A 20354-nucleotide genomic window follows, 5' to 3' on the forward strand; every position below is an offset into this window, starting at 1 on the left:
GAGGAACAAGAAACTGCAGATGCTAGTTTCCAAAAAAATCATAAAGTGCTGGAGTAACAGTGAGTCAGGCAGCATCTCTGGAGAACATGAATAGGTGCTCCTCTATGCGTTTTGGGTTGTGACCCTTCTTCAGACCCGAAACATCACCTATACATGTTCTCCTCCAGAGATTCTGCCTAACCCGCTGACTTACTCCAGCATTTTGTGTCTTTTATCCCTCCAGGTGCTGTTTCCTTGCACCATAAAGACGAGAGGCTTTGTAGGTTAATTGTCCTCTGCAAATTGACCGCTCTGTTGGAAGTGGGGTAACATAGAACTAATGTCAACAGATGATCAATGGTTAGCACGGACTCGGTGGTCTGAAGGGCCTTTTCCATGCTGTATCTTTCAGAGTGGAAGTAAGTCATCAATCATGAGAAATTGCATTATAATAAGAAGACAGGGTCTGGGAATGTTGCTGCCCCTGGATCATGTAGAATTTTGGACACAAATCTCCTTAATCAATCATAGTCATCAATTACAGGAGCTAATGACCATAGTTTGATTCTGGAATTGATCTCAAATGTTCAATTTGTTTGTGTTATTAGGGAAACGTGAAAATTATCCATTATTGATGATACTAAAATTGTAAAGGTTGTACAGAAAAACTCTGATAATTTGCTGTCGGACCAGTCAGATATCCCACCGGGTGATACTGGTTATCAGTCATTGGGTCCCCAGTTCATGTACTCCTTTCCTACTCACTGGGCCCTCTGTTCCCACATTCCATTTCCAATTACGATGGCCCCTGTTCCCACACATTCCACTTACCAGGGTCCTAGTTCCCACACATTCCACTTACCAGGGCCCTAGTTCCCACACATTCCACTTATCAGGGCCCTAGTTCTCTGTTGTTTGTAGTAGACTCAGACAACATATCAAAAAACATAACCCGGGTTCGATCCCGACTACGGGTGCTATCTGTATGGAGTTTATACTTTCTCCCTGTGACGGCGTGGATTTTCTCCGAGATCTTCGGTTTCCTCCCACAGCTGAAAGACTTAATCGGTTTGGTGTGTGTAAAAATTGTCCCTAATGTGTGTTAATGTGCGGGGATCGCTGGTCAGTGCGGGCTCGGTGCGCCGAAGGGCCAGTTTCCGCGCGATATCTCTAAACTAAACTAAAGTCCTTGGTAGTGCAAGAGGTATCCGTAGTGCTCTGTTGCCAAGGTAGGAGAGTTGTGCAGGTCCATTCAAGAACCTGATGGTCCTAGGAAAGTAATACACCTGAACCCTGTGGTGTGTGACTTCAAGTTTCTGTAACTCCTGCCCGATTGTAGCAGCGAGAAGAGGGCATGGCCTAAATGGTGGGGATCCTTGATGAACGAACCTCAAACAGATGCTTTTGATGTTGGGTACTCACCTGATTCTGTTTCCTATGCTCCCTTTAAACTTATTGGGGCCTTGATTACCCGTTCTCTCTATCAACTTGTTGCATTCACTGGAAAATTCGCCACACTAACTATCAAGCTCCCTGGATTTATCCCTGTTAACACATTGTTTACCCATCCAACATTCTGTTGTTGAAAGGCTGTGGTTCCTTTAAAGCTTTTTGCTCCACTGCATCAGTTGTTTAACTAATAACAACCCTAACTAATGATCCATTTACCCTCCATGCAAGTTGGTCACAGGCATTTGAAAATTTGATTCGTTTACCTGTCTCACAGTATCATCTAGTGTACAGTATCATCCAGTGTACAGTATCATCCAGTGTACAGTGTCAACTTTTGGTAAAGAGTACCAGTCCAATTGAGTAAAAAAAACTACTGGAGGATCTCAGTAGATAGACAATAGACAATAGGTGCAGGGGGAGGCCATTCGGCTCTTCGAGCCAGCACCGCCATTCAATGTGATCATGGCTGATCATTCTCAATCAGTACCCCCTTCCTGCCTTCTCCCCATACCCCCTGACTCCACTATCCTTAAGAGCTCTATCTAGCTCTCTCTTAAGAGCTCTATCTAGCTCTCTCTTGAATGCATTCAGAGAATTGGCCTCCACTGCCTTCTGAGGCAGAGAATTCCACAGATTCACAACTCTCTGACTGAAAAAGTTTTCCCTCATCTCCGTTCTAAATGGCCTACCCCTTATTCTTAAACGGTGGCCCCTTGTTCTGGACTCCCCCAACATTGGAAACATGTTTCCTGCCTCTAACGTGACCAACCCCTTAATAATCTTATACGTTTCGATAAGATCTCCTTCTAAATTCCAGTGTATACAAGCCTAGTCACTCCAGTCTTTCAACATATGACAGTCCCGCCATTCCGGGAATTAACCTAGTAAACCTACGCTGCACGCCCTCAATATTAAGAATATCCTTCCTCAAATTTGGAGACCAAAACTGCACACAGTACTCCAGGTGCAGTCTCACTAGGGCCCTGTACAACTGCAGAAGGACCTCTTTGCTCCTATACTCAACTGCTCTTGTTATGAAGGCCAACATTCTATTGGCTTTCTTCACTGCCTGCTGTACCTGCATGCTTCCTTTCAGTGACTGATGCACTAGGACACCCAGATCTCGTTGTACGTCCCCTTTTCCTAACTTGACACCATTCAGATAATACTCTGCCTTCATTTTCTTACCACCAAAGTGGATAACCTCACACTTATCCACATTAAACTGCATCTGCCATGCATCCGCCCACTCACACAACCTGTCACTCTGCAACCTCATAGCATCTTCCTCACAGTTCACACTACCACCCAGCTTTGTATCATCTGCAAATTTGCTAATGGTATTTTTAATCCCTTCATCCAAGTCATTAATGTATATTGTAAATAGCTACGGTCCCAGCACCGAGCCTTGCGGTACCCCACTAGTTACTGCCTGCCATTCTGAAAGGGACCCATTTATCCCCACTCTTTGCTTTACAATAGACAATAGACAATAGGTGCAGGAGTAGGCCATTCAGCCCTTCGAGCCAGCACCGCCATTCAATGCGATCATGGCTGATCACTCTCAATCAGTACCCCGTTCCTGCCTTCTCCCCATACCCCCTCACTCCGCTATCCTTAAGAGCTCTATCCAGCTCTCTCTTGAAAGCATCCAACAAACTGGCCTCCACTGCCTTCTGAGGCAGAGAATTCCAGACCTTCACCACTCTCTGACTGAAAAAGTTCTTCCTCATCTCCGTTCTAAATGGCCTACCCCTTATTCTTAAACTGTGGCCCCTTGTTCTGGACTCCCCCAACATTGGGAACATGTTTCCTGCCTCTAATGTGTCCAATCCCCTAATTATCTTATATGTTTCAATAAGATCCCCCCCTCATCCTTCTAAATTCCAGTGTATACAAGCCTAATTGCTCCAGCCTTTCAACATACGACAGTCCCGCCATTCCGGGAATTAACCTAGTGAACCTACGCTGCAGGCCCTCAATAGCAAGAATATCCTTCCTCAAATTTGGAGACCAAAACTGCACACAGTACTCCAGGTGCGGTCTCACCAGGGCCCGGTACAACTGTAGAAGGACCTCTTTGCTCCTATACTCAACTCCTCTTGTTATGAAGGCCAACATTCCATTGGTTTTCTTCACTGCCTGCTGTACCTGCATGCTCCCTTTCAGTGACTGATGCACTAGGACACCCAGATCTCGTTGAACATCCCCTCTTCCTAACTTGACACCATTCAGATAATAATCTGCCTTTCTATTCTTACTTCCAAAGTGAATAACCTCACACTTATCTACATTAAACTGCATCTGCCATGTATCCGCCCACTCACACAACCTGTCCAAGTCACACTGCAGCCTTATTGCATCTTCCTCACAATTCACACTACCCCCCAGCTTAGTACCATCTGCAAATTTGCTAATGGTACTTTTAATCCCTTCATCGAAGTCATTAATGTATATCGTAAATAGCTGGGGTCCCAGCACCGAACCTTGCGGTACCCCACTGGTCACTGCCTGCCATTCTGAAAGGGACCCATTTATCCCCACTCTTTGCTTTCTGTCTGTCAACCAATTTTCTATCCATGTCAGTACCCTACCTCCAATACCATGTGCTCTAATTTTGTCCACTAATCTCCTATGTGGAACCTTGTCAAAGGCTTTCTGAAAGTCAAGGTACACCACATCCACCGGCTCTCCCTTGTCAATTTTCCTAGTTACATCCACAAAGAATTCCAGAAGATTAGTCAAGCATGATTTCCCCTTCGTAAATCCATGCTGACTCGGAACAATCCTGTTACTACTATCCAAATACTCCGCAATTTCATCTTTTATAATTGACTCCAGCATCTTCCCCACCACTGATGTCAGACTAACTGGTCTATAATTTCCCGTTTTCTCTCTCCCTCCTTTCTTAAAAAGTGGGACATTAGCTACCCTCCAATCCACAGGAACTGATCCTGAATCTATAGAACATTGGAAAATGATCACCAATGCGTCCACAATTTCTAGCGCCACCACCTTAAGTACTCTGGTATGCAGACCATCAGGCCCTGGGGATTTATCAGCCTTCAGTCCCATCAGTCTACCCAACACCATTTCCTGCCTAATGTGGATTTCCTTCAGTTCCTCCGTCACCCTAGGATCTCTGGCCACTAGAACATCTGGGAGATTGCTTGTATCTTCCTTCGTGTAGACAGATCCAAAGTACCGGTTCAACTCGTCTGCCATTTCCTTGTTCCCCATAATAAATTTCCCCGCTTCTGTCTTCAAGGGACCCACATTTGCCTTGACTATTTTTTTCCTCTTTACATACCTAAAAAAGCTTTTACTACTCTCCTTTATATTATTGGCTAACTTACCCTAGTACTTCATCTTTTCTCCCTGTATTGCCTTCTTAGTCATCTTCTGTTGCTCTTTAAAAGAGTCCCAATCCTCTGGCTTCCCACTCTTCTTTGCTTTGTTGTACTTCTTCTCTTTTATTTTTAAGCTGTCCTTGACTTCCCTTGTTAGCCACGGGTGCCTCTTACTCTCCTTGGAATCTTTCCTCCTCTTTGGGATAAATTGATCCTGCAACTTCTGCATTATTCCCAGGAATACCTGCCTTTGCTGTTCCACTGTCTTCCCAGCTAAGGCCTCCTTCCAGTCAATTCTGGCCAGCTCCTGCCTCATGCCTCTGTAATCCCCTTTGCTATACTGTAATACTGACACTTCTGATTTTCCCTTCTCCCTCTCAATTTGTAAAGTAAAACATCATATTGTGATCACTGCATCCTAATAGCTCTTTTACCTCGAGTCCCCTTATCAGATCAGGTTCATTACACAACACTAAATCCAGAATTGCTTTCTCCCTAGTAGGCTCCAGTACAAGCTGTTCTAAGAATCCATCTCGGAGACACTCCACAAACTCTCTTTCCTGGGGTCCATTACCAACCTGATTTTCCCAGTCCACCTGCAAGTTGAAATCTCCCATAACCACCGTAGCATTACATTTGCGACATGCCAATTTTAGCTCCTGATTCAACTTGCACCCTATATCGAGGCTACTGTTTGGGGGCCTGTAGATAACTCCCATTAGGGTCTTTTTACCCTTACAATTCCTCATTTCTACCCATACTGATTATACATCTCCTGATTCTATGTCACCCCTTGCAAGGGAGTGAATATCATTCCTCACCAACAGAGCGACCCCACCCCCTCTACCCACCTGTCTGTCTTTTCTATATGTTGTGTACCCCTGAATATTCAGTTCCCAGCCCTGGTCCTCTTGTAGCCATGTCTCAGTGATTCCCACATCATACTTGCCAATGTCTAACTGAGCCTCAAGCTCATCCACTTTATTTCTTATACTTCGCGCATTTAAATACAACACTTTAATTTCGGTATTCACCTCCCCTCTCGCACCGGTCACAATTGGCCCTGACCTTACTCTCTTATCCCTTCTAGATGAGCAGCATTTGAGGAGAGAATAGACAGATGATGTTTTGGGCCGAAACCTTTCTTCGGACTGACTATACTAGTCCATTTCATAGCCCAGGGGTCATATTTATGCACAATCATCTCCATGAGGTCATGGTATCCTGCAATGTGGGCCTTAGTCTCTGACATCTGCTTTACGGCCTGACGCAAACTCTGTCCACAAATTCCTAGCTTTCCAAATAGCGATGTGGTCGATCTCGCTACGAAACCCCTACAACCCACCTCTTCCGGACATATTCTTGCTCTCCATCCTCACTGCTCAACGTCTGCTGCCAACTCTACATATCTAAGCTATTTCCTTTCATAAGCCTCATCCACTAAGTTCTCCCAAGGCACTGTCAGTTCTATTAAAATACACTACCCGCTGACTAACTGACCATAACACGATATCAGGTCTCAAACTAGTACTAATTATTTCTTGCGGAACAAGAAGAAATTCCCTAGGACTGAAACACATATCAATGCAGTGAAAGACACACTTTGGTCTGCCCTAAACTCATTGGTGTTCCCAAACAAGACGTTGTCCATGGCAAAGTCCAGATATGGTGCAGCCGCTGCAGAGATTCTTTAGGGAAGGACCACTGTCTTGGGCTCCACGCCACAGCACAGGAATTAGTTGAAATCTGCCTTTGCTGGAGGCCCTGCTACAGCCTGGGGCTCAACTGCCTCAGGAGCTGCTCCAAGAAGCCGAGCATGTGGACCGCACGTGGCCTACAGCGGTGGAGGACATCACTTAGCCAGGCCGACCCTACAATGCCACCAGGACAAGCTGTCTTGGTCAGGCTAAGAACCCTGCAATTACAATAACTGGGACTTGAAAATGGCACCAAATCTGGTGACTGTATAATGTCTCAGTGTGCCAATACTGTACATGTACTGTATCTTAGATACTTATCCAAGATGTATCTAAGTGCTTATGTACAGAAACTTGCACTGAGCAGGATGGAAGTCTGAAGAAGGGTCTCAACTTGAAACGTCACCAATTCCTTCTCTCCAGATGCCGCCTGTCCCGCTGAGTTACTCCAGCATTTTGTGTCTATCTTCGGTACTTGTACTGAACTGTAAACAAAAACTAATTTCCTGTACCTTGGTACATGTGACAAATAAAGTACCACAAAATTATTTATAGCGAGCGTCATATATTTTGGAAACAGGCCCTTTGGCCCCTCTCATCCATGCCAACCAAGATGCCCCATCTACACTCGTCCCACGTGCCTGCATGACCATTATCCTTCTATATCTTTCCTATCCTGTTACTGTCCAAATGTCGTTTAAACATAGTTTATAGTACCTGCCTGAACTATCTCCTCCAGCATCATACATCCACCACCCTCTGTGGAAAAAAACACCTCAGGTTCTTATTACTAAAGAATGGAATGACTGGGCTTATAGAAACATCGAAAATAGGTGCAGGAGGAGGCCATTTGGCCCTTCGAGCCAGCACCGCCATTCATTGTGATCATGGCTGATCATCCACAATCAGTAACCTGTGCCTGCCTTCTCCCCATATCCCTTGATTCCACTAGCCCCTAGAGCTCTATCTAACTCTATTCACTGGAATTTCGAAGGATGAGAGAGGATCTTATAGAAACATACAAAATTATTAAGGGATTGGACGGGCTAGATGCAGGAAACAGGTTCCCATTTAAGAATAAGGGGTAGACCATTTAGGACTGAGATGAGGAAAAACCTTTTCACCCAGAGAGTTGTGAATCTGTGGAATTCTCTGCCACAGAGGGCAGTGGAGGCCAATTCACTGGATGTTTTCAAGAGAGTTAGATTTAGCTCTAAGGGCTAAAGGAATCAAGGGATTTGGAGAGAAAGCAGGAATGGGGTACTGATTGTGGATGGTCAGCCATGGTCACATTGAATGGCGGTGCTGGCTCGAAGGGCCGGATGGCCTCCTCCTGCACCTATTGTTTGTATGTACTTCTCTCACCTTAGCCCTTTGATTTGCTTTAGATCTGTACACCAATGGCATGTGTTGAGTTGCTGGCGTTGAGCAAGGTGAATGTGACTGACTGACTGTTCTGCGCTGCAATGTTGTCGACTCTTGAACAAAGGGCGGGCGCCGACCTTCCCGCCCTTCCAACGGTGCGGCCCAGGCGCGCGCCCGCTTCTCGACGTGCGCGCCCCGCCCTGCCCTGTCGTGCGTGACGCGCGCGCCCCCGCCGCGGGCTGGGGAGATCTCGCGAGGAGCGGCGCCGCTCGGACGGAGAGGGAAGGCTGGTGGCTCAAGATGGCGGAGGGTGACAGCGGGAGCGAGCGAGGTGGTAGTGGTGGTGGTGGCGGCGGGGGAGGCGGCGGTGGCGGCGGTTTCTTGCTGCAGCAACAGCAGCAGCAGCAGCAGGAGACGCAGGAGCTGGCCTCCAAGCGGGTGGACATCCAGAACAAGCGCTTCTACCTGGACGTGAAGCAGAACGCCAAGGGCCGCTTCATCAAGATCGCCGAGGTGGGCGCGGGAGGCAACAAGAGCCGGCTCACGCTCTCCATGGCGGTGGCGGCCGAGTTCCGTGACTACCTGGGCGACTTCATCGAGCACTACGCGCAGCTCGGCCCGTCGGACACGGACTCGGCCGCCGGCCTGGCCTCGGACGAGCCCCGGCGGGCGCTGAAGAGCGAGTTCCTGGTGAGGGAGAACCGCAAGTACTACATGGACCTGAAGGAGAACCAGCGCGGCCGCTTCCTGCGCATCCGCCAGACCTTAAATCGAGGCCCCGGCTTAGGAGGGACGCAAGGCCAGACCATCGCCCTGCCGGCGCAAGGCCTGATCGAGTTCAGGGACGCGCTGGCCAAGCTGATCGACGACTACGGCGTGGATGACGAGCCGTGCGGCCAGGCCGAGCTACCCGAGGGCACGTCCATCACGGTGGACAGCAAGCGCTTCTTCTTCGACGTGGGCTCCAACAAGTACGGCGTGTTCATGCGGGTGAGCGAGGTGAAGCCGTCGTACAGAAACTCCATCACCATCCCGTTCAAAGCCTGGTCCAAGTTCGGCAGCGCCTTCAGTAAGTACGCCGAGGAGATGAAGGAGATCCAGGACAAGCATCGGGACAAGATGCTCTTCGAGAGGCGAGCCGACGAATCGGATGGGGAAGATGTGGACGACGATTGAAGCTATTCAGTAAGAGAAGAAGAAACAAAAAAAAAAGAAAATAAAAGCAAATTGTATCGATTGAGGAAAAGTTTTAAAAAAATTATCGAGTAAATTGGTGTCGTGTCGATTGCAAAGAAAGACGTTTTAAAAATCTTTAAAAAGAACAAATTGGGTCGATTGTAAAGAAGATTTACAAAAATAAAACCGAGAAAATGTTTTGAATAGTATTTTTTGGGAAACGCAGTTACATAAGTGAAAATGCATCTTCTGAGGAGTGGAAACGACTTGCATTGGTATATGTATGCAAATGTGTGAAGGGAAAGAAATGGAGCAAGTTCTTCTGGAAGATGTTGGATGGACGATTCATTGCAAAATACACACTGTTATTTGTGGAAAAGCGTCGTATCACTGAACCATCAGCAATTCAGTAAAAAAAAGATTAGTTGGCACAACCAAAAGTTTCACGGGAAGAGAAAGAAGCTACAAAATATGACCTCCACCTGGAGTAAAAATGATTTGGAGAGCCACCATCAAGGCACTGAAGCCAGCAACACTTCAAAAAAGTTCTTTTCGTATATTTAGAAAGTTCTTATGGAAGTTTTTTAAATTATTTTAAATACTGGACAATCAAGAGTCATTTTTAAAATTTGTTTTCATTCTAAATATTTCAAATATATTTGATAAAACTGTCGTTTCTGATGTAGAAAATTAATGTTTTTAAATAGGAACAAATGACGGCTTGACTTATTCAATAGCAGAATACAGTGCTAGTTTCACATGACATCTACTGCCAGGGTTAGCATACAGATTGACTGCAACTCATCCATTTGAAAGTAATGTCCCATTTTGTTTTGTGTTTTGTTTAGTTGTAGTGCATTCCCCCCCAGTATTTTTGGCAGTGTTATGTGCATCCTGTAATATCGTTGCAGTATAAATCTTCAGCAGAAATTCTGCTAGTGTGAACTTGTTACCCTGTAGTAGAGACTACTTGTAACTAGCCCAGGTGCTATTATCGACAACAAATGACATGTCGAGCCTTGTTGAGAGATGCTCAATGGAGTGTTTCTGTTTTACTTTTATTTTAAGTCAGTTATCCACGACGTACGATCTGACTTTTCCAGACTTGAGAATGTGCATTTGCTTTTAAGTAGAATAATTGTATAAAAAAATTCACAATGAACCACAATTTCCCAAGAAACATTATTTATGTACACAAAATTGTTAGCTATTGGGCAGAATAGATGAGAAGTAAAATTATTGACCTAACAAAAACCGGCACTAAGGAAAAGGGTCGTACAGCTCTTTGCTGTTTTTTCCATTTAAGTCGTGCAGGAATTTAGGCTTTTAATGTTATTTTTTTTAAGCTGTCTATTTATTTATTAGAAACAGTAATTATATTTTGCAGTATTTTCCCCTCTAAAGGCTCCGGACTGTGCTATTAGAGCAAATAACTGGAGCATTTTCCTGCCGATTGACCCAAGTAGCCGGTGAGTCTGATATAAAACATTCGTCACACATTTGAAAATTATTGCATTATATATGCATCTATTATAGGCCACTCATTATTCTTTATCCACAATTTAATTTTATGCCGTTCATGAGCTGTCAAAGTTGTGACATGTTATCCAATTGCGTTTAAACTGAGTCGGGGGGGATGGTGTTGGTGCATTAAAGGGGAGGAATCAAAGCCAGGATGTTCAGATATCACTTTTGCAATCAAACAGCTTTCAGTCTGAATGTATGCTGATGTAAACAATATCTGGACTGGAAAAAAAAAGTAACCTCTTGCCAGCTAGCATTCAAGGATAACTGGGAGAAGCTGCTAGGCAAATATTGTGTATGTGTGTGCGTGTGTGTATAGATATATAATTCTGGTGGGGATGGGACTATCTCCACCAGATACGGTCCTTTACACTTTGCATATTTTGGTTTTTGTGTGCTATTAAATTCATGGGTGAAGGAAAATGAGAAAGTAGATTGGAGTCTTCATAACCTGGTTGTAGATTGTAAATGGCATGAGATAGTATGCAACTTCTAAGCTGTATAAAATGTCACCTGTGTTGAGCATAGCAATCCACACCTGTTTGGAGTTGTTTCAATGTGCTGTAAGTTGGCTGGTTCAAACATGATTAGCTGGGTCGATGAAATGGACTCTTGATGTAAGGAGGAAAATTAGCGGAGAGCTTGGGAATACAAAACATGCAGCTTGGTAATCTTTATTCGAAGGAGAATTTTATAGCCTGCTTATTTGTTGAGTTGTTTTCTGATTATCTCCTTATTCAGTGTGTAATATCTTTTTGTTTTTAAAATTTATTAGAAATTAAAATATACAAAGTGAAAGGTCCTGTTATTCTCCACAGTGAAGAAAATATTTCTGAATGCATGGTGCAGTGAGTGCCTCTAACATTGAAATGGGTTTTGAGTGTTTCTATGTAACAGTAAGGCTGCTGTTCCTTGCAATCTTTGTCACTTTGCTGTGATTGCAAATGTGAACAAATATTTTAATTCTTCACAGTGGATAATTAATTTTTTTAAGGTTTTTGTTAATGTTGAGTTTTTAACTTCCTCCTGCTTTTGTAGACTCGTATAGGATATATTTTTTGCAAATTAATGTAGATTCATTTTAAGGTATTTTTAAAATTAAAACTTGCTGACAATTGAGCCCTTTGGCTTTTTTCTCCATCATGGCTAATGATTTGCAAGGCAATCAAGCCAGATTGATAACATTCCATGTTTGTTTAGGCATTGCCATGTTATAGGTGCTGGAAGAACAGATATAGGCAAGCATGAGGATTGAAACCCTTGCTTGTTTTAGTCGGTCCAACCAAAAACGTCTGTTTTATTTTTTAAAGCGAAGAGCACTAACTGGGGAAATGACAACTTGTAGATTTGTGCCGTCGGGACTGGAGCTTTCCTGGTCATGGCAAGGGAATGCAATCAGAATCCAGTTCTTGATCTTCATTTTATAATCTTTAGTGTACATTGGACTTTGTACAAACCTCTCTTTCCCAATTCCCAGTGAGTGACCATTCGGGCCATGTCTGCAGAAGTAGTAGGAACTGTCATTCTAGCACAGATGTGTTTGATCTTTGTTTCGATCTCAGGTCAACGAGGCTGGGTGGAAATAGAATGGTTTGGGCTTATCTGATTTCAGGTGAAACCTATTCAATTTGCTGATTCATGAGCCAGCAGTCAAAGCATTTAATTTGAATAGTTCAGTTTGAAGAATATTAAACTTTCTATGAAGGGAAGTAATTCCAGAAAGAAACCATTTGATTAGCTGTGGGACTTAGAAAAATGACATGCAGAGGGGAAACTTGACTATTACTCATTTGTCCCACTTCCAATACAGACCAGTTTAGACGTCCTATACAGTTTAGAAAATTAATTGAACTTCCATGGTCCAGATACTGCAAGTAAGCAATTAAATTTGATTGTCTTAAACTGTGTGGAAACAAAGCAGAATGAAGTTATGTCTCTCATTGGACAAGCCTTTTCAGAATCCAATTTATGATTTGAGGGAGGGGGGGGGGGGGGGGGAGTAATGAATCTTGTAGATTATGTACTTAAACCAAGTGAAGAGAGCTACAGTTTAAATTACTGTATTTCAGTAATACTGTAATCTTCATACTGAGAACTAATGTGTAGAAAAGGCTTTTGTGGTTATTGATGTTTCCCAGTCTTGATGGGATATCGTGCTTTCAATGTAAACTGAACTTATTAACAGAAAGGGAGGCCATTGCCATTGGACACCAAAGTGGCCCATGTTGAGTAACTGGACTTGATGTAGAGCTTTCCAACCTGGTGCTTTGTTGTTTTGAATGCTGAAAATCTACAACCATTTTATTTTATTAATGAAGATAATTTTTCCCTAGGTTGTTTAGAATAAAAGAAAATTGAAGTTATTAATGCAAAATGTTGAAAATATTATTCTTTTGTTTTGAAAGAAGGTAATCATTTCAGCTGTCCTTGCCAACATGTACATTGTGCATTTATGGTTTGGGCAGAGCACTGAAATAAATTCTTCTGATTAAGATTGCTTTCCATTTCCCAAAGTCATTTTATTTTAACCATGTGTAAGACTTTCCAGACAGGTTTTTGTTTTTAAGTTCACTCAGTTTTGTGTGCTCATCAGGTTGGGCTGCTTGTGATTTGACAGTGAGGAGCCTCTTTAGTTCTAGTGGTATGGCCAATCTCATGACAGTAATGATATGACCTCTGGCCAATGCAGTTGATTATTTCTCATTAAGACTACATAAACATTCTTCTATACCTTTTGGGGATGAGATTCTGTTTGCAGATGGTTGGTCTGGTGACTTGAACAGATAAATACACTCAAGTCAATACTAACACCGACCAGTGCTTCTATTCAATATTTGCCTCTGATAAACATTTGATTACTTTTTGGGTGCTCTGCAAGAGAGCAGAGATTTAGAATTTAGTCATATTCTTCTGCATCATCACAATGCTCTTAATGCCTCAACCTTTTGGCATTATTACCAAGTAATGGCACAGACAGTTTGTCGTGCTGTCCAGTGGTTTCTTTAATGAAGTAAGCTTTTACCCACATTTGTCTAAATTGATTATGAAGTTCAAGGTTGTAATTTTATGCTGAATTTTGACATGTGGAAAGGCATCAGTATGTGTAAGTGGATTCATAGCCTATCCATGAAAAATATTAACTATAGTTTATCAATTCTAGATTTTTTGAATTAAAACTGATATTCTTTGTTTCAATTTATTATTTAACTAGTTTTTATGGGTTTTGCTTTTTCAGTTTCAAGTATCTCATTGTTAACTAGCTTAAAACCAATTAGCCCGTTCCTTCTGAAATTTTCCTGTAAACAGTTACAAGAAGGTTTGATAGACCAGCTCCACTCTCTTTGGAATTTGTATCCATCAGAGTTACATTTTGTTTGGCCTTTGTTACTGAGGATTTGGTTAGAATCATACGTGTGGACCAAGATGCTGCTGCACTGAGTGTATGGACAGATAGTGATTGTGACATCTGGCATAGTCCCTGAAAGCCATGTAGCTGGTCCTCAATGGTTGATCATTGGAAGGATTTTTTGTGAGCTAGTAACTGAAATCTCTTGCCCTGCAGCATTTTAATTTCAATCTGTACAAGGTGGCAATTCAGTATATTTGTTCACTGCCTTATTTATGGTTATTACTCTGGTGTCTGCTGATCTCAATTTTTGCCATCTACTTTTTGCGGATACTCACCCTTGGTGCTCCAATTCCTTCCCATTGCATTGGTCTGTCATAATCATGTTTTACAATAGAAAAAAATAAATAAACCAGAGTCCAGAAGCTGCCTTGGTACTTTGGAGCACTTTGCCTCTCATGGATCTCTAACAGCTCATTGTGTAAATTAGTTTCCCCTTTACCCAGGACCATTCCCACATAGGCAATTGGTACAAACATCCAGTGCCCATTCTTACTCATAATATCGGGGCAGCTTATTTAAATCATTACTTGCTTGTATATGGCATCAAAGTAAAACAAGTTGTATGTTAGCAGTCAGTAAATTGTTAAAAGAATTAAAGTCTTTAGGAACAGCTGGGGACAGAGATCCTCGTTCTTGGCGAACAATAAATATGCATAGTAATGGTTATGTCTTAATTTTGTGAGTAACACTGATAGGAAGGGGGCAAGTTAGTCGTGTAACAAACTTATCTGTTTTGCATGGCATGGCCAGAAACCTTCTCAGCATTTGAAAGCAGTCAATACCGTTCAAATTTCGAGGTCTTCTATTGTCATGCTGGTGTAACACGATGTCCCGAGTTTTCTTGGGCCTACCCAGCTGAGATGGTTTTGTAAAGCTGTGTGCCTAGCTACCTCTCTGATTTCCTTACATATTTCACTTGAAATAAATGTACAGTCGCATCTGCTTGTATTGTTTTGCCATGTACATTAGACTCGGACTAATGCAGTTAAATTAGTGGCAAGATTTGTGAGAAGTCAATAGTTGCTTGGTGACAAAAATGATGAATATCTACATAATATAGTTAAATATGTACTGTGAGTCTTTTATATATTTTTTGTTTAAATTGAGTTTGTTACCCACCTCTGTCATTACATGATGCGTCGATGGTCCGTTTACTTAAAGGTCAAGGAAAAGGGCAGGTGCATAATTAACAAGTGAGGATGAAATGCCAATGATTGAAAACCTTGCTTTGTAGGTGGAATGATATTGTCTGCTTTACCGACAATTTTGAAATGTTGATATTTAGAAAAGGGATAACATCATGGCCTTTTTCAAAATGAATTGCTAATTTTGACAATCAGCAAGCCAAGCATATTTGTATTTTGGTACCTGTCCACTACCCACTGGTACTCCACGAGCAAGTACGTCATTGTAGAAGGGCCACAAAGTGGTTGGCTGCCCTCTTACTCCAACTCTAGCTCTGCAAGCTGGTTGAATAACCAGAGCCGGGGGGGGGGGGGTCTTCATTCTCTTACAGCTTGATGCCAGACTGTCCAATCTTCCAGGACGTTAACAAGCTCTGGGTTATCTGCTAGAAGTCGTGTTCATTAGGTTTAATTATCCACATCGGATTTCTTGCTCAACAAGGTGATTTAATCTATGGGAATATTTTTGAATAAATTATGCCCAGGGCTTGAGAGGGTAGAATTCAGGTTGGGTTCCTATGGAAGTGAATATGGATGTCAGGAGAAGCCAATTTTGGCTGGTGTTTATCTGAAAAACAGTAAATTGGGTAACCTGTGGATGCTAAATCAAGAACCCGAGAACCTGTGACCTAAGAAAATGTTCCTGTCATATGGAAGGGAGAGGATTGAATGCCCGGGAAAGACATAATCTATAAATAGTTAGAACTCTAGCAATGGTCATGAAATTAATTATCTTTCAACTAAAAGTAACAGTGTGCAATCACTTAATTACTTGATTATTGTTTCAGTAGGTAAAGACCATAACATTTAAAGGAGACTCCTTTCACCTTGCAGGTTGTATGTGTGTGTGGATTTTCTCACTATTAGATTTGTTGGAGAATCATGTTGCATATAACCTTCGATCAGTGAGTTTTAGTAGATTCATGTCCAACAATGGTTGTATAAAATTCACTTGAGCTATTGGATTTGGATGGCTGGCCCAATTTTTAGGCTCTTATTTGCAAGGCTTTTGTTTAAACACAAAGGAAAAAACTTTTACTTGACCTTTAAAATGGGCATTTTATCACTTAACCTTTAAAACACTAGTAGCTATAAATTTCTGTTTGCAATTTTTTTCAAGAAAACTAAACTTTGTTTTAACAAAATTGCCTTTTAAGTTCTAACCTACTCCATGTTTTGTTTGCTTGTAATGTTTGAAGTGCCTACTGTGCTGAATGGGAAATTAGGCTTCCGTAAAGCTTGGATGCATAGAGGAGTAATAGGGCATCTTTATTTCTGTCAGTTGCTTAGTCCTTGCACCCACTTTAGCTTAATGTAAAGAGATTGCTGCATTGAATAAGTATTTCTGGATTTGCTGTTCATAGTGTGGTTACTTACTCTAGTATGATTGAAAGCATGTGCAGAACCTGTTGCAACACAGTTATTGGGAGAGTTTGGGGAGGGGTGTGTTAAGGGAGAAGGTCTTGTGGAATTAACAGTTTTCCTCTCATATTTGGCATAATACAAAAAAAGTATACCACTGTCTAAACTATAGCTTGGTTGGAGCAATTAGTTAAAATAACAAATGGGAAATTTCCGGACTCGTATATTCCATGCTAAATGCAATTTGATGTATTTTCAAATCAGTTGGACAGTGAACAAGGGCAGGTTGCACTGTTGCTGCCCATTTATTTTTACATTTGAACTTCAAATTGTATTTGCAAATTAATCTTTCACAAACTACAAATCATTTCACCTGACAAAATTTACTCCCCTACCCCAAATTGCCAGAATTAACAGGCTCTTCCTGTCTGCAGGAACTTTTTTCAAACACTAATGTGACTATCCAGATGAAATCAGCTATTCTCTGATTTGCATTGAGCGCCTTGCACTTTAATATAGCTCGTGTTAGTGTTGCGTCCCTCCCACATGCCGCACATCCTGCCATTGGCTACAGGGTGACTCAACTTGCGTTATGCCAATAAACGTATCTGTGCACAGACAAACAATAAGAGCACAAGAGGGCAGAATAAAATAAAATTGCCCCCCGGTAGGGTAACTCAGGTGTGCAAGCGAACAGGCATCGTTTATAATGGGAGAAAGAAGTCCTGACGTACGAACCTGTCTTTCCAGACAAATCTTTATTTTTTTACATTGTTGAATTTGTGCAAAGTAAAATATATTATATTCCATTTAAAATTTAAATGATTATAAAATACCGCTGCATTTTGAGACTGAGGGGTTTTACCAGGTGGTTAAACTTACAAGACTACCCTCAGTCGCAAAATTTAGCACAGTGCAGTGAACCACAGTCTTAATGCATGGGTCCAGTAGACCAGGGCACTTGAGAATTAGGACCTGACCAAGTTTAGTGGGAGATGGCTCAGGTAGCTTGAGTGGTTTGGCCTTTGCAAAGATGCCCTTATTTAAACAAAACCATATGGTTTTAAAAATTAAGAGTCCCATTTTATTCCTGCCTTTGATTGAAGTGGGAATAAAATTGATGAGATCCCATATCGCTTTAGATTACAATTTTGTCTAATTGGTATCTGATATTAGGTGGTCTTTTTTTTGTTACAAATGGGTGTAAAGTAAAGAGAGTGAGTGATACCAAATTAAGCCTGTGACTTTCCAAAAAAGAAACCTTGTGGTTTTGATGTGTTGCCTCATAAAAAGAAATCCTAAATTGAGCAGTGACTTGCTGTTTGTAAAGTGTATCTGAAGCGTATTGTGCATGATGTTGCATGGGGAGTGCACAGATATTAACTCTGGGCTTGCACGCTGGTGTAAATGAGTGCTGCCTGTTGAACAGTGTGCAGTATTTATTCTCTAACTCAAGTTTTTGTTAACAATGATCCAACTTTATTTGTTACTAATAAAACCGGCATTACAAAGGAAGTGTTTCATTTACAACGAGAGTTCTGCTGAAGCAATATCATTGAGCATGGTGGTCTTGCACGCGTATGAATCACTGATTTAGAACACGGATCTCAATTTGACATAGTAATTGATGGTGTAGTGCTGAGATAATGTCCAATATTAAGGTTTCTTAGTATTGACAGAGCCCATTATAGATGCCATATATTCGGCAGATTTCACTTGGGCCGGAGTACACATTGTTTGTCAATCTAAGCACTGCACTCCAGTATATATCCTTTCCACTCTCTTGTTTGACCTGAAATGAGTTCACTATACGTCCCTTACTAATGGATAAATCAACAATTCAATATAAATGTAAGAGCATTTGTATAATGTTGGTGGCTTGCAAGGATTCACTATGTGATGCACGCGTTAGAGTCTGCATGGACGATGTTCTATAGAGAGCCTTGCCTGATAATCCTGATTTACCTTCAGTCTCGATAAAATAATAATAATATCGAATACACTGAGTTTCGACAGATTTATTACCGTGGGGTTTTTTCCTCTAAAATATCTCTCCAGACTCAAACAAGTGTCTTGAAAGTTTTCAGCAGAGAAAAAGCAACTTATCCCAAGATTGATTGCTTTTTATACAGTTGAAAGGGGGTGGCACATTATTACTCGACAGCTAATTACAATCCTGCATGTCCAAAGCAGGCATCACATGGTTACAGAGAAATGTGTCACAGGGTTTCAGAAAATGAAACTTAACACTTAACTTTTCAATACATATCCATATAAGGCTTTGTTCCAATAAGGAGTCATACCTTATCTCTACAGTTTTGCACTATTCTGCAGCTTTCGCAGGCTTTTACTTCTTAGCTGATAAAGACAACATTCCATTCCAACTAAGCAAACATAAGAAAGGCATCCATTTTTACTTGCTGAAAACGACAGCAGGGCATCCATTTTATAACCCCTTAGCATTCCTAATCCTATATAATCTCATTCCCTCCTTTTATCATTTGTAATAACCATTAAAGTTCAATCCCTGCTTTAAAACAATAAACCACATTAGATACCTTAAGAATAAAACAATGCCTCTGTATTCATTCATGTGGATGGAGGAAGCAACCCTTGAGTAAAACCAGAGATATAAAGCTATCTCAAGTGGCCTCACAAAAGATCAGATCCAAACCTTGTTTATTTATACAGAGTGGGAGGTCACATCCATGCTTAGTCCATCATTAGCACTTTTAAATAATGGCTTACTGGTGCCAGAAAGACTCACTCCTTGCGATAATGTCTCTTGCAATTAGCTGCTTCTTACCTGTATCTCCTTAACTCTTTCAGTTCCAAAACTCCTCACACGCATCATCCTCCTAGTCTCGCCCTCCAAAGGCAACATATCCAACTACACCTATTTTATTAAGTCGGTCACTCAAAACCCACTTCATCTTACCCTACCTTCTAATCTTCTGGGGTTACTTCTAATCTAATAATTTTCCTAGTCGTTCAAACTCTTCACGTACCTTTGCATTCTTCCCATCAATCTGAGCAAATTTCTCCTCAATTTTCTTTTTCTTCTCCAGCTGTTGAACTCCGGGATGAGTTTCTAAAACACTTCTCACTTGCATTTCCTGTTTCTTTTATACTCTTCCACTTTGTGCTTCTGCTCCTCCACTTTCTGTATTCTTTCTTCTTCCTGCTCCCGTTTCTTCAGATTTTCCAGATGTTTCATTGGGGTCAATGGGGTGAACTTTCAGCGGAGTATTACGTTTAATGAAGGACTACACCACAGTACAACTAACAGAAATAGTCATCAGCAAATGATTCTTCTGGACTGTATGGAGGAAACGTCTGCTTTGGTCGAACAATCGCAGTCTTCTGTGGCAGAGAAACCTCCTTTTCCAGTTCCTCAGACCAATTGTCCACATTTGTCACTGCAGTGACATCGCTTCCGCCGAGCACTTTGGCTGTCTGAGGATCTCGATTTATCAGAATCGCTGCTGTCACTTTTCTGAATTCTTGGTAAATTTCTCTGCGGCTTAACAGATTTCACCCCATTCTCTAGATTACTGATGGCAAATTTTGCAGCTCTCCTGTGTCTACTATTTTGATTGTCAGGAATTAATACATCTGACTTTCTCCTCCTCTGGCTGCTCAAGTTCAGGTAAAAATTACTTCATCACAAGCGCTTAGTCCAATAACAGAGTAATATTTTATGATGGCGATCCTTCAACAGTAACGAAAAGTGAGGATGCCTCAAGAGTCCGATACAGCCCTTCAGTCGGGTGCCTTTCCATTTTCCAAATCCTGCTGGGTTATCATCGTTGCATTAACATAGAAACATAGAAAATAGGTGCAGGAGTAGGCCATT

The 20354-nt window shown here is 41.9% G+C and overlaps 1 protein-coding gene and 1 long non-coding RNA gene across 2 annotated transcripts in view; both read left to right on the plus strand.

Moving 5' to 3' along the window:
* Positions 1–20354, plus strand: part of LOC144610341 (uncharacterized) — a 123136-nt gene that overhangs the window by 54098 nt on the left and 48684 nt on the right. The gene's annotated exons all lie outside the window — the stretch shown is intronic.
* LOC144610354 (transcriptional regulator protein Pur-beta-like) lies at positions 8144–18013 on the plus strand. Its single transcript, XM_078428978.1, has one exon. It carries the CDS (start codon positions 8144–8146, stop codon positions 9017–9019), a length of 876 nt encoding a protein of 291 aa, XP_078285104.1. The 3' UTR covers positions 9020–18013.

Source organism: Rhinoraja longicauda, chromosome 36, assembly GCF_053455715.1.
Source record: "Rhinoraja longicauda isolate Sanriku21f chromosome 36, sRhiLon1.1, whole genome shotgun sequence".
NCBI lineage: Eukaryota > Metazoa > Chordata > Chondrichthyes > Rajiformes > Arhynchobatidae > Rhinoraja > Rhinoraja longicauda.